This window comes from Capricornis sumatraensis, chromosome 1, assembly GCF_032405125.1.
Source record: "Capricornis sumatraensis isolate serow.1 chromosome 1, serow.2, whole genome shotgun sequence".
Taxonomy (NCBI): domain Eukaryota; kingdom Metazoa; phylum Chordata; class Mammalia; order Artiodactyla; family Bovidae; genus Capricornis; species Capricornis sumatraensis.
This window is the reverse complement of record NC_091069.1, coordinates 128,708,629-128,723,102: the sequence shown is the minus strand read 5'-3', so window position 1 is coordinate 128,723,102 and position 14,474 is coordinate 128,708,629. Positions and strand designations below refer to the sequence as shown.

General features: G+C 39.9%; 1 protein-coding gene across 1 annotated transcript; it reads right to left on the bottom strand.

The window, feature by feature from the left end:
* Positions 1 to 10,050: 10,050 nt before the first annotated feature.
* On the bottom strand, positions 10,051 to 13,905 carry NRIP1 (nuclear receptor interacting protein 1). Its single transcript, XM_068986704.1, has one exon. It carries the CDS (start codon positions 13,903 to 13,905, stop codon positions 10,435 to 10,437), a length of 3,471 nt encoding a protein of 1,156 aa, XP_068842805.1. The 3' UTR covers positions 10,051 to 10,434.
* Positions 13,906 to 14,474: the final 569 nt, after the last annotated feature.

The window sequence follows — 14,474 nt, the reverse complement described above, 5'->3', positions numbered from 1 at the left end:
TTAAGCCCAGGAGGCACTGAGGGACCGCTCTGAAGAGATAAGGGAGGAGCCAGGATACATAGGAGTTTCTGCAAAACAAAACAAACAAACAAAAACCCCAGGAAGTCAAACCCATCAAAAGATTATCTGGTTAAATAGAAACAGTCATCTCTGCTGAGTCTGTTGAGTCAATTTAGCACTTTTCTCTCTATGGGAAGATGCAAGTCTGGGCTCCTTGAAATCATTCCATTGACTATCTAGGGCCAGTATCCTGTTTTTCTCCATCCCAAATCCCCTCAGGGTGCACAGTTGGCTTGGTGGCTACAACATCCTTTGTTTACTGATACAGCAGATATTTTTCGTCCACAATGCCTTCAAGGTGAGTGCCACTGAAAGTCGAGGAATTTCTTCCTCTACTGAGATTCTTCTCTAGGGGCAGACAATCAATTCTAAGTGTGGCAGGGAAGAATATGGAGATTTGATTGCCTTAGCCCCAGCTCACTCATAGGGTAGAGGTTCCCCACTGCAAGTAGTCAACTGAGAAGACCCAAAGCTATCATCCCCACCCAGCACTCAGCTCATAAAAACAGGGATGTTACTCTTGAGAGAAGCAGGCCACTCTCTCTGCCTAAGCAATGCAACAGTGGCTCGGGGAAATTTTAACCAGAGGATGCACAGAGCAGAAGAACAGAGAGTTCTGAAGCTCCCTCCTCACTTAGAACAGAGTGTGAGAAACTTAAAGCTTGAAATATTCTTGAGAGCAGCAAAGATCTTGGTGTTAGGCAGTTGAGAGAAGGTTGGTAGTTCCATGAGAACAATGAGCTAAATCACAGGTCAACTAGTTTACTAGAGAGAATCAGAAAAAGAGACAACTATGAAGAGTCCTCTAGGGAACAGAGCCAATCTCAATGACCTGCCTCAAAAAATACTATTGCTAAAGGGCCCAATGAAATTGGGCCAGACAATGGAGATATTTATGTGCAGGGCATTGTAAAAAAAAAAAAAAAAAAGAGTAATCAGAAGATTCAGCTCAGTCGTGCCCGACTCTTTGCGACTCCATGAACTGCAGAGCCTAATAGCTGGATATACCACCAGAAGAGGCAGAGAGCTTAACAGATAGATCAGGGAAAGTCTTCCAAAGTGGATCCTGCTAATATCAAGGTCGTCCCAGGGTTGACTGTGTTGGAAGATGTCAAAAGAGATCTGAATAGGTGGAAAGACACTTTATGCTCACAGATTGGAAGATTCAATTTTATTAAAACGGCAATACTCCTTAGTTGATCTATACAAATTCAATACAATCCCTATCAAAATTCTATCATTTTTGCAGAAATTGATAGCCTTATCCTAAAAGGCACATGTAAATTTAAGAAATCAACAATATCTAAAACAATCTTGAAAAAGAAAAACAAATTTAGAAGATTTACATTCTCTGATTTTGAAAATGCCTACAAAGCTAAAGTGATCAAAATTGTGTGATACTGTAGATTCTTTACTGTCTGAGCCATCAGGGAAGTCCAGTTGGCATAGGATAATCATATAAATCAATGGAAGAGAGCTGAAAGTCCAGAAATGAACCTCCACATTTACATTCAGCTGGCTTCATACCCTCATATTGCATGTATGGCAATAGCCAAACCAAATATTCATTGGTTGTCTACCCTGTTTTTGATGAGTGAGTACAATAACAAAGTTCATAGCACAGTTAATCATAACAGCTAAAAATGAACACAACCCAAACATCCACCAACAGATAAATTCTGGCATAGACATACAGTGGGAAATTATTCAGCAATAATAGAGAGGAAAGTACTGATACATGCTACAACATGGATAAACCTTGAAAACCTCAAGCTTAAGTGAATAAAGCCATTCATGAAAGATCATGTATTGTATGATTCTATGAAATGTCCAGAACAGATAAATCTACAGCCAGAAACAATGTTAGCTATCTAGCGACTCTATGAATATACTAAAAATCAATGAATTGTACACTTTAAATGGGTAAATTGTACGGTATGTGAATTACATCTCCATGAATCTATTGCATGTTTAGAAAAGAAAAAGAACAAGAGCGAGAGAGAGGAAAGAGGAAAGGGAAGGGAGGGAGGAGGGAAATCAGGTAAGTCAGATGGTGCGTTTGTGCTCCGGCTTTTATTCCTGTTTTGGTAAGACTTCACTCGGTGATGATCAGAAACAATTCCTAAGTACCACATTGTCCCAGTCATGTAGTTGCATCAATGTCACTGTTATTTTAGAAAGTTGCACTTTGACTATTCAAAGCCAACTACTGGCTTCGGGGAAACTTTCTCACATTACTATTAGTTATAATTTGGAACAAAAGCAAGTCCTAGAATTCAACTGTAGCACGATCACCTCACCCTCACTGTTTTGCTCATTAAGGCCAGTTGGGTAAATAAGCATGTTTTGATGGCGTTAGGTTGGCTGTTTGGTTTGGTTTTAGGGGAAATGTTCATAGGCCTCTTATCACTCTATATTTCCTGGTCTGATATCCCAGTTCCATAGGTCTACCTTACCCAAGGATGAAGAGACAAATAAAAACAAAAAAAGCACACCTGATTTTAAATATCCAGACTCACAAGAAACTCACCTTTGATGAGAGTAAAAATATGATTATATTCTATTAACATAGTTCACATTAGAACTTTCTTGATTTGCTTAAGCTAGACAGGAGCTCATAGTAGAGAACAGCTTAGGGAGGGTCCCCTCTTTCTTAGCAAAACTAGGGACACTGTATTTCAAACGTCTGCCCCCCTTCTAAATACATCTATCTAGCTTTCCCCACAATTTCTCTAATTACAAAAACATTCACTTAAAAATGTCCCCTTTGTTTTTTTCCCCCATAGCCTTTTATCAAATAGAAATCATGAGTCATCAGTCCTTCTTGGCTAGGGAAAGGGAACTATTTCATCTCCACTGAAAGCTCATCTCTTTATACTAAATATGCTCTATATTTGTTTTTCCCACTGCCATTTGGACATATAATGAGGAATTTCATCTAAGACTTTATTCTTTCATTTGGGGGCTGGAAACGCTAAGTGTGATTTTTCTGGACAAATAAAACACAAGTTAAAAAAAGTTTATTAGATTCATTTTGTTATCAGAATAAAGGGAAATTATCTCTCAGCCCCCTTCCACACATATGAAAGAGGACCTGTTGTCACAGCGACACAGCGTACCTTCATTAAGCACCTGCTGAATCACTGAGCATTTGTATTACTTTTCCGATACTCTCAGAACCTGGTAATGGGTCTTCTAGGTACATTGCCACTGTTAGCCCTCTGATGAATGTGAACATGCGTGCCAGTGGACTAGCTCACATGTGGCTCCAGTCGCTTGCATTTCTACACCCATAGAGACCCAGATTTCCTTGAGGATCTGAAATAGCCTAATGATAAATCCGATCCCACCCTGATGAGGATCTTATCATCAAGGAGTTAGTTGTACCATACTCATCAAGAGAGCATGTTCTGCCTGGTTTTGATTCTTGAGGTTACAGGAGAGTTTGTGTGTGTGTGTTAGTTGCTCAGTCATGTCCAACTCTTTGAGATCTCATGGACTGCAGCCCACCAGGCTCCTCTGTCCATGGGATTCTCCAGGCAAGAATACTGGAGTGGGTTGCCACTTCCTTCTCCACTTAGGGAGAGTTTAGTCCTCTGCAACATAAACATATTCATGATTTGCAGGAAAGGCCATGGATTCTTGCCTCAGGTCTATGTCAGTGCAATGTTTGGAAGGTTTGGCAGCTTCTGCAAAAGGTAAAAATTCTAAGAAGCTTACTGCTCTTTGTAAGAAGATATGTTACAAAAGGTAATTAGACCTACATTGGCAAAAATGCCTAAGTTCCCTTCCCATTCTCAAAAACCAGCTCTTCTTGTCAGGAATTTCTCAGCTGATAGAATCCAGATTAGACAGAATGCTTGGCTTGGCTTATGGAGATCATGAGCCTTAGGGCTAGAGGTGGGCTGGAAGACTGGGCATTGCTTCCGGGAAACACATGAAGCTCTTTGGCCAAAACTTTGGCCACCTGATGCAAAGAGTGAACTCATTGGAAAAGACCATGATATTGGGAAAGACTGAAGGCAAAAGGAGAAGGGGTGGCCGAGGATGAGGTGGATGGATGGCATCATTGACTTGACGACATGAATCTGAACAAACTCGGTAAGACAGTGGAGGACAGAGGAAGTCTGGCATGCTGCAGTCTACGGGGTTGCAAAGAGTCAGACACGCCTTAGCAACTGAACAACAAACCACCTTGTTGTAACTACTCTTTCCCAGTCCAGGGCAGGGGAGGCAGCTTTACATTTTTTGTGTGAGGAGAAATCACTTTTCATTGATTCATTGACTGAGCATACATTTACCGAGTAACTGCTTTATATTAGGATTGGAACACACTTCACACTTCTTGCCTTTAGACAAGTGGTCTGAAGAACACATTGCCTGGTGGAATCATGGAGGGTTCTTTGAAAAGGTAGGTTTTAAAGACAAATACACGTTTACAAGGCTAAGGTTGGGGAGAAGAGGGCAAAGAGAGGAGGTATTTTAGGCAGAGAATGTCACATGGTTTAAGGTGCTGATGCCAAGTAGGCAGATGTGCTCAGGAAATTGAATTCTTATGAGAAGGTTTGAACACTATAATGATTGGTGGTGATGGGCAGAGAGGTGCTTAATTGTGGGAGAATGAGTTGAAACTGTGAACATGCAGGCAGGGTCAGAAGTCAGGGGCACCCAACAAGATGCAGCAAGGCTTCAGGGCACATCCAATTGGGTGCCATGAGTCTTGGAAGGATTTGCAGGTTGTGGGAAGATTGGCTCCAGTGAGCCAGAGACAACTTTTCTAGTCCTCGGAGAAAATTTTCTAATTACAAGAAAAGTCATTTCACTGTTCTGAGGCTTCCCCAGATGGCACAGTGGTAAAGAATCTGCCTGCAATGCAGGAGACATAAGAGATGTAGGTTTGATCCCTGGTCTGGAAGATCCCCTGAAGTAGAAAATGGCAACCCATTCCAGTATTCTTGCTTGGAAAATCCCATGGACAGAGGAGCCTGGTGGGCTGTAGCCCATGTGGGCATGTAGTCCATGGAGTCAGAAAGAGTTGGGCATGACTTAGCGACCCAACAACATCTCAGTTTTATCCTAAATGAACATTTCGTATCAGTTAGCTAGGGAAAAACACAATTTCAGACAACATACTGATGCTGAAGGTCTACTCTGGGGCCTCACTGGTGTTCAAAAACTACAGGCCATGAAACCCCTGCAATATTAGGCCATTTCCTTTTCCAGGTGTGACCTCAGAGGTGAATGCATATCAGCAAAAAGAGCAAAATGGATAGCCTAAAAGGATCATAAATTTTTCTTAAAGTTCAAAGCACTTACCTCATGAAGTTTAGTAAAAGCAAACATTGGAAAATAGAAGTTTCTCTAGGTCTTTGTCAGTAAGAACTTTAAAAGCTGTTTAGAATGGCTGAGAAACCCTCTTCTGACTACTGTATACTACTTTAAAATTTGACTATTGTTCAAAAGCCTTATGTATTTACTTTTAGATGCTCAAATAAGGGCATCAGCACTTCTCCAGGACTAGTTGATGGGATTTGAATTTTATTTCCAATTATCCTGCTACCAACTAAAGAGCACATTAATTCTGGTTTTTCAGAGCAGGGGTCTTGAACTTACCTATGGAGATGGAATTTTTAGTATGTTGTAAACATTATTATGCCAACCAATTTGAGAAATCTAGTAGTGAATTAATGCTAAATGAGGTCAACAGATTTCCTCCACCAACCATTAAAAGGTGCTAATGTCAGATACTTCTTAAGCTTGATGGAATAAACGAAAAATGGCATGCTTAACATTTAAAACCTATTTTTTGTAACCAAATGGGTCATTTGGTGACAGCAGTGGTAGGAAAAAAAAAGAACTTTTTCAAAATTATGTCTTTCTTTGTAAAGGAGAGTTCTACATTAAGAAGCTTGAAATAGAACTTGGCAGAGTGTGGGTGATCATAATCTGATTAGATTATTAAAAGTCATTTGCACTAAGTTATAGTCAAGAAGAATTACTAACGGGTGGTTTTTATTACATGATGTACTTATGCCCTTTCACTGTTTAAATCAAAAAACAAAACATGGCTATGCATCTCTGGTTCTGATGATAGTGTCTGTATAGACAGCAGGGCATAACTTTTCAACATTTTAATTATGTAGACCAGTTTTATGTATTTCCATTACTTGGACATTATTTTAGACAATGTTTATAAACTTGTTAGGGAGGAGCTGCAAAATTTTCAGACTTTAATTTGAAATTTTAATATGCCTATTTTAGTGTCAGAAAACACAGATTCATCTTTGGGAAAATGACCTTCTCTTAAATTATTATTAATGTATTTGTAAAAGTAACTTCCCTCCTCCAAGGTCATCCATTCACAAGTATAGAGGTTTTTTCCCCTTTTTCTAAATAAACTGATCTCTATTACTTACTATGCACATACATTGCTTATCACTCTCAACTCCTCACTACCTATATACATATATTAACAGCATATAGTTATTTGATATATACATGTGTACATACACATATTCATTTTTGCAAAATGTTCGAAGACTTTTATTAAAAAAAAATTTAATGCCCATTGAAACTTGGATAAAAACCTAATAACATCTTATCTTACAACAAATTTGTATCAAATCAACTTTATTTTTGAACACTGTACAAAGTTTTTCCCACTTTAAAAACCCACGATGACTATCCGGTTACACAAGAAAACAGAACCAAGGGTGGGTAGGCCAGGCTGTAAGCTGATGGTCTTTCTGAGCTACGCTTCCATTGCCCTGTCTCTAGATACATTAACTCTATGCCATCTTTTCTTTTTCTTTCCAAGAACGGAAAAGCATTCTCGAAGACTTGCTATTCTCATGACCAGAGACTTATTACATTAATGAAAAATCTGAAAGTCAGAGAGAGCCCAAAAAGTAACAATCACTTCAAACCAGAGACAATGAATTTTTTCCTTCATTTATTCAAAGTCACTGCAGGAAGTAAACACTAAAAGATTAAAAAACAAAACAAAAAAATTCACACTGCAGTATGTACAATTCCATGACATCACATGAAGAAATTAAATTTCTAATAAAAATGACAAATTATATTACTGAGCAGACTGCATCAAAATTGGTTGTGTAAACCCCAGAATTCATACCATGAATGGTAGTGTGCCTGTATTCCAGTACCCTGGAACACTCCTGGTATATGTTTCCAATGGGATTAAAAAATTCATGAAAGTAGTTGTGTGAACTCTTTATTTTGAAAAGTGGTTGACTTGATTTAAAAAGTTTTAAGACCCTTGGATTCAAAGCATTCTTCCACAAAGCTTAAACCACAGAAGTCGTGTCCAGAAATGGAATACTGTTATGTTGGGATGAACATCTGATCTGACTTGTTAAGACATTTTACCAAATGCACAGATGCACAGGGTCCCCCATGCACTTTTCATGCAGCAGGTAATCACAACTTAAATAAAAGGCTTATTCTATACATTTGTCCAGACTTGCAACTGTATACATACATGCACAATTTTTAAACCTGTCTGATTATATTTACACTTGTACATGGAATATACAGAAACCAAAGAGATTAAAAGGCTTTTCTGTTGTATTAGAACAATACAAAATATGTATTTTTTCATTAAGGAAATCACTATTTACATCACCTTTAAAAACCAATTTTAACATCTTCATGTAACAAGTCAATATATATATATACATATTATTTATATATATATATATATATATATAAAATATATACTCTCACCGGTTTACTCTTCTGTAAGATGCAGCAGAGAGCAAACAGGTAATGCTACCTTACTGATGTCAATGAGAGCTGTAGTACCCTTTCACAAGTGACTTTGTTAGGAAGAAATTATCTAGGTATCTAAAATAGTCCTTGAAAATGTGTATATGTGCATCCTTGTATCTACATATGCATAAACGAAGTGCATTTAGGGACGTATGCCCTTTCTCAGCACTCTTCTTTAAGATCATACTAAACTCAAATTGGGGACACTCTCTAGTATCAGAACAGCCTTCTTCCTGGTCAGGTTTATCTATATATGACATATCTTCATTTCTTTGACTGCTGACAATAACCACCACGAAAGGACAACCAACCAACCAAAGGAATGGAAAAAAAAAAATACAATGTTGGCCCTTGATCTTCTCTTTCCTGACCTAAATTTCACTCCCTTGTAAAAGCCCATTTTCCCCTAACCAAGGGGGAACATTGGTAATTTTTCTAGCATACTTCTAAGGCTCTAGAACTTTCATAATGGCAGAAAAAAAAATGACTTGTTTAAAAGCTTATATAGTGTAGACAGTAAGACTGTCACAGAATAAAGATGGGATGCAGATGAATATCTTCACTGGCCAGTGGAATTTTCAAGACAGAGCATAATATTCACTCCTATTATTTTTTAATATATTCAGTAATTATTTATAAATCATTCTGAGAAAAAATAATCAGAGTTTTAGATCATATTATGAAATAACGCCCATTTTTGATATAAAAATCTTAGAAACAACTTCAAGTAGAACAATTTCAAATAGATTTTCTTCTAATTAATAGTTGATTATATAACAGTTTTTTGGTAGGTCAGTTGCTACCTGGGTTCACAATTAAAACCAAGTCTATCTGGTGAATGAATTGCGGGTGGTAAAAAATGAACTGAAAAACACGGATGTGTTTCAAGACAGAAACCCCATGTGGTTCAATAATAAATTAAGTTCTTCTACGAAAACATCAATGTGTCCTTTTAATCACTATTTTAAAATAACAGATCTGATGGAGTGACTGTGTACAACTCTGCCATGTGTATGTGCCCTTTACTTTTTTGTTTAAGCAGTCTGAGTTTAGTGCCTCCCTTGGGTGTGAAATATGTATTTTCATCTTTGTCAGCACTGTTCTTAGGACAATGGTTTTCACAGAAGTTAAGGATGTATTCAGGAGGAGTTGCCAAACCATCCTGGAATCACCTGAGTTTGGTAAGTGGCCCTGTTATTCCATCCCTAAGGCTAATTAAGTAGATGTTACTCTTTAGAACACACAAGTAATCACATATTTTTCCTGAGATGTTGAGCCAGATATGAAAGTTGTCCCCTCCACCCGATTTTTTTTTTTTTTTTTTGTCATAAAAAGTATTCGGAACTCGATTTCCAAAGACATAACAGTAATAATATGAAGTACAATATTGCAAATTTTGAGTTGATGCGTGACTATATTGGGGAAAATATAGGCATCAAATAGTTTGTTTACAATCCTGTTTTCTGAGAAAAGTCATAAGCAGTGGTTTCAATTTTCAAAACCCAAATTTCAGTGTGCAGAAGAAACACCTAGGGAGTGTATTAAGATGCAGAAGGAAGACTCCCAGGTCCACTCAGTAGAGAATTCTTGTTTGGTAGATCGGAGCTGCTGCCTGGGAATCTGCATTTTAAAGCAAGTGCTCTGGATGATGCTAATGCAGGTGGTCTGAGTCCAGCTTTAAGAAACCCTGGTCGTCAGACTCACAGGTACCACAGAAATGGTGAGAAGTGGCTTTTATAAGACATGGTGAAAACTGTCCAAAGAAAAGCCATTTTGCTAGTTAAAAACAACTTATTTCAGTTATTTAGGAAACCATCTGAAGATAAATGTTAACTCTCCTAATTCTGTAAAAGGAGGAATATTAATTTAGTAAAGTAGTTAAAATACAAAAATGGAAATCTGCCTTTTTTTAAGATCTATCAAACTTCCACCAATTGTAATCAATTTTTACCAAGTAGTACAAGGTTTAAAGAAATACAGAATATTGAAAAGGATCGGGGAAGCCCAGCCACATTGAGGAATCACAAAACCCCTTTCAATAGTCAAAAATAATTTTTTTTTAGCAAAAGTGAAAAATGTAAGCATATATTTTTCTAATTTGTTTTGGAATTGAAAGAGAAATGAAACAGCACTAGGTTTTTTAATTCAATAATTACCCTTTAAAGAGTTATTATTTAATAATGTGGACTTTAAAAAACGTGTTATATAGGTTGCTTCTGAAAAGCAAAATCAAGTCCTCTAATAAAGGCAGCAATGCATTAATCTGCTGGATGGAGATTTATATTTTAATTTATGCCTAGTATCTGTGATTAAAAAAAGAATTATCATTCATGGGCTACTCACAGTTGTTGTCTGATGCATACAGAAGGTGTCAAACAACCAATTGCTAGTTCAGCAGCTTCCTCATGACATTTAACATGAAGCAAAAAGTAGTCTGCATATTTAAACATCACCATTAACCAATATTTTTCAAAACGAAAAAGTTTCAATTATACCATGCTTTTCTCAAATCATGCGCCTATTTATACAGATCTCAAAGTTCATTAGTTTTAAAAAGATCCAAAGTTGGGTGGCAGGTCCATTTTATTCTGATTCCTTTTTTATTGTTAGCATGTTTCCCAGAAGTCCATAAACTTCTCCGTTTGCGCTGTGTGGGCGAGAAGCATTATTGCCCATATGGCTATTATAAGTGCTCCTTAAATTAAAGAAAGAAGCTTTAGTTTCTGCAGCAGGAAGTAACTCTTCTTTGATTGTAACCTGTGAGATACTTTCAGCAGATGAAGGCTCCCTCCAAATGTCCCTGTCCTGTGTTTCTCGACTGGTAACAGAATTGCCTCCTTTCTGGAGCATGTAATAGAGTATTGGGTTAGTTTTGGTCAGTCTTGGAGAGTCTTTCTCATACTCATTCTTGTCCACATCTGTTATAACCCACTTAATGGGTCCTTTCTCACTGGGCATGGAACACCCGTTCACAAGCCCAGCTTCTGGTCTAGACCCTGTGCAGCCCAAGTGCTCAGGGAAAGGAGGACTCAGGGCGGCCCTTCCAACACCTGGGTATGGAAAGGTCCTGCTGTCCATGCAACCGCCGGGCTGAGTGGCACCGTACATCAGTCCGTTTAGAGAAGCAATGCTGAATTCAGGCTTGCTGTTGGTCACACTGCTTCTGTGTCCTTTCTTTTTACTGTCAGCCACAGAGTTACTCCTGTGCTGAGACAAATCTCTCACGCAGTTTTCTGAGAGAAGCAGCTGTTTCAGGACGTTGAAGCTTTTGCTCTCTCTGGTCCAATTCCTGGGTTCACTTTCGCTGGCTGAACCGTGACTGGCAGGATGTTTAAATTCAAGATCACTTCTGCTAAGTTTCAGCTCTTGCTGGTTAAGCAAGGACCCGTACAGCACCTCCGGAGCACTGTGACTGTTTGCAGCATCGACTGTGTTACTTTTTGTCTTTTTAAAGGGGTTTTCTAATGGCTCGCTGTAAAGCTTCCTTTTCTTAGGGACCATGCAAAGGTTCTTCGATTCTACAAGTGTCAGTTCACTGTTCCTGTGACTGCTGTCCAGCTCATCAGCCAGGTGACTGTCTTGATTTTGTCTCAGCAATCGGCTTAGCAGACCGTTCTTTGAGAAAGAAAAATCCTGAGGTGAGCCAGGCTCTGGATTCAAGTCCTCAGATGCTGGTAAGGCAGGTGCGCTTCTCTGCACGGGAGGGGCTGTCCCTAAGAAGGGGGCGCCTGGAGCCTCGTGGCTCAAGTGCATGCCCACGCCATGCGGATGCAAGTCATCACAAGGCTCAGATTTTATTTTCACCATCAGTATTTGTTCACTTAAAGCTCTATCTGTATGTTCCTGAGTGCTCTCATCTCTTAAGGGCATCTTCTCTTTCTTTTCAGTCTTCCCTTTGTTGGGATTTCCCAGCAGTAACTGGAGGACGGTGCGCCTTTCAAGCAGATTTTCTATTTCAGACCCAGAGAGGCCTGGTTCAGGACCTATTGTGTGACTGCCGAATGCTTTTTTCTCTTCAACTGCACTTGTTTTATTGGCTAGCAGAGGGCTATTCAGTCTATCAATCATACCTGGAGGTTTATCTGTGTTTACACTCAGCAGCTGTTTATTGGGTCTCTGCTCTTCTCCTGACACGGAAGACTGCATTCCACATTGCGCTAAATTTTGTAACAGTTTACTGGCACTGAACGTGGCCGAGTTTTGTGCACCTTCATTGTGGATGGCTTTCTCCCCCTGCGATTCTTTGCTTTTTGTAAGGTCCATCAGGTGGCTCGAGGCGGTATTCGCTGGCTTTTCGGGCTGGGGGCCACAGGCATACGGTGGGGAATTCCATTTGATGACCAGAGAGTGTTGGGAAAGGTTGATGGGAGAGTCGGCTTTGGTGGATGCAAACAGTGGTGGAGTGCTCACGGGAGTAGTCCTGTTGGTGCTGGGGCTCTCTATTACAGACGTCCGGGGGTAATTCTGTGTGCTGAACTTCGTCTCATCGCTGTGTGCTTCCTGAGGGCTGCTGTTTCTTTCCATGTTTTCTTCATTCTTATGGCCAAGCAGCAACTGAAGAAGGGTTACCTTCTGGTGCGAATTTAGCTTAGAATTCTTTGAGGTATCTTGATCTTCTTTGACGTCAACTTCGGGGACTTTTGGATCCCAAGTGTTTAGCAAGGACTGAGTTAAGTTATCCAGAGAAACAGGCTGGTCGGGTTCGGGTTTTTCTATCCGGTGTTTGCAAGACAAGTCTATGGGCACACAGCTGGAGTAAGAACTTTCATCACCACTGCTCTCATCGGTGAAGCTAGGATTGGGATCTGAGTACTCATCAATGGTCGTAGGCGTGCTGCTCTCCTCAAAAATGCTTCCTCTCTCACTGTGACTGTGTCCGTTCATCGGCTTAGGTATGGTCTGGCTTTTAAGAAGATGTAAAAGCAAACTGTTATTAGCAGCCTGTTTTATATTGTTTCTTTCCAGGGAGTTCTTATAGCCTACATTTTTTGGGGAAGAAGGGACAATACCCACTGGATTCTGAAATGCTGTACTTTTGCTAGCCATTAGTTTGTTTGACGATGTTCTTGCCTGACCATTAAGATGGCCTGATATGCCTTTTGAGAGCTGGAAACTGCCCATGTCCTTCTGGCCATTTTCTTGTAATCTGGCCATGGCAGCAAGTCTTTCGCTTGCTGCCTGATTTGCGTTTTGTGTTTTTAAAGCATGTTCCCGAGAATACTGCTGTAAATGGGCTTCGCTGGAGAGAAGCAGTGCTAGTTGGCTACAGGCAACACTGGGTTTGGGTGAAGTGGCAGGACTAGCCCTTTTCTCCACCATGCTTGCGACAGCCTGTAATCTTGCAGCACACGACAAGGGTTCGCTCATGACCTTTGTTCCGCCCTGCCCCACGTGATGAGGTGACTCTATGAACCTATCTCTCATAAGGGTTTTCGTGACATCAGGGACATTGGTATCAGGCTTTTGATCTTTAGCTTTGCTTTTCTTCAACAGAGTTTTTAAGTGACTCGATGCAACTCCATAGCACCTTAAATCTTTCTCCACTTTTAAAGAATTATGACTCAGGGCGTATCCTTGCTCTTTGAGGCTCTGCCTGATTTGTTGTGACAGGGCAACAGTCTGCAGCCGAGAGCTGAACGACTGAAGCAGAGAGGCCAGTACCTTGCTGTCCTGTTTGCCTTTAGGCGCACTGTCAGCCATGCCAGCCAGCAGAGCCTCCTTCTTTACGTTTAGATTTACGATGGAATCAGACAGCCTCTTCCGCTTCGCTGCATTCCAGTCCTCAGAAGACTGCAAGAGTCTGGCTTTTTTGAGGTGCAGCATGCCAGATCCCTGATACGTGTGTGTGCTGAGAACTGGACCATTACGCTGACAGGTGGGAAATGCGCTACCAGAAATGTTAAAGTTCTGATCATCTTCATTACGCCCGGCAGACGCTTTGTCGACGGCAGTACCTGACCCCTCTGCTGCCTGATGCATTAGTAATCCTTCTAGGTAAGTTAGAACAACAGAATCCTGGTGCACATCAGAGCCAAGCTCTTCTCCATGAGTCATGTTCAATAGAAGTGTTCACGAGTGCTTGGTTTCTATTCACTTTGAGGAATGGTTTTTTGCGGGGAAGTGAGATGTAACTTCAATAAGCGAGTGTTGGTGTATCACCTTCCACAGTAATTAGACAGAGGTATGCGGTTCCATTCTGACCAGGATTACTGCTGGCTGGCAATGATGAGACAAAAGGTAGGCAGACTATGATGTAATCTGACCTCAGAGCTGGGAACTCTCAAACAAGAAACAGCAGCAGAATTCCTCTACACACAGAGCTGCGGTGGCAAGCAGACAAAATCCTCAGTGAATATACTGCTTTTCCTTCTTCATCTTCCGTTCACCAGTAAACGCAAATATCAGTGTTCTAAAAAATAAATAGAAAATAGTTAAGAAGATGAATTAGAATTATGCTATGATACCTGTAGGCAAAAAATACAGCACTTGTAAGTGTCTATGTGGGTGTATATATATATACATATATACAATATACATATGTATGCCTTGCAGAGCTTCCTTATTAGTTTATTGTCGTTCTATTAAGTTGGAAATTTCTACTGGAAATCCTACGGATTAATCCA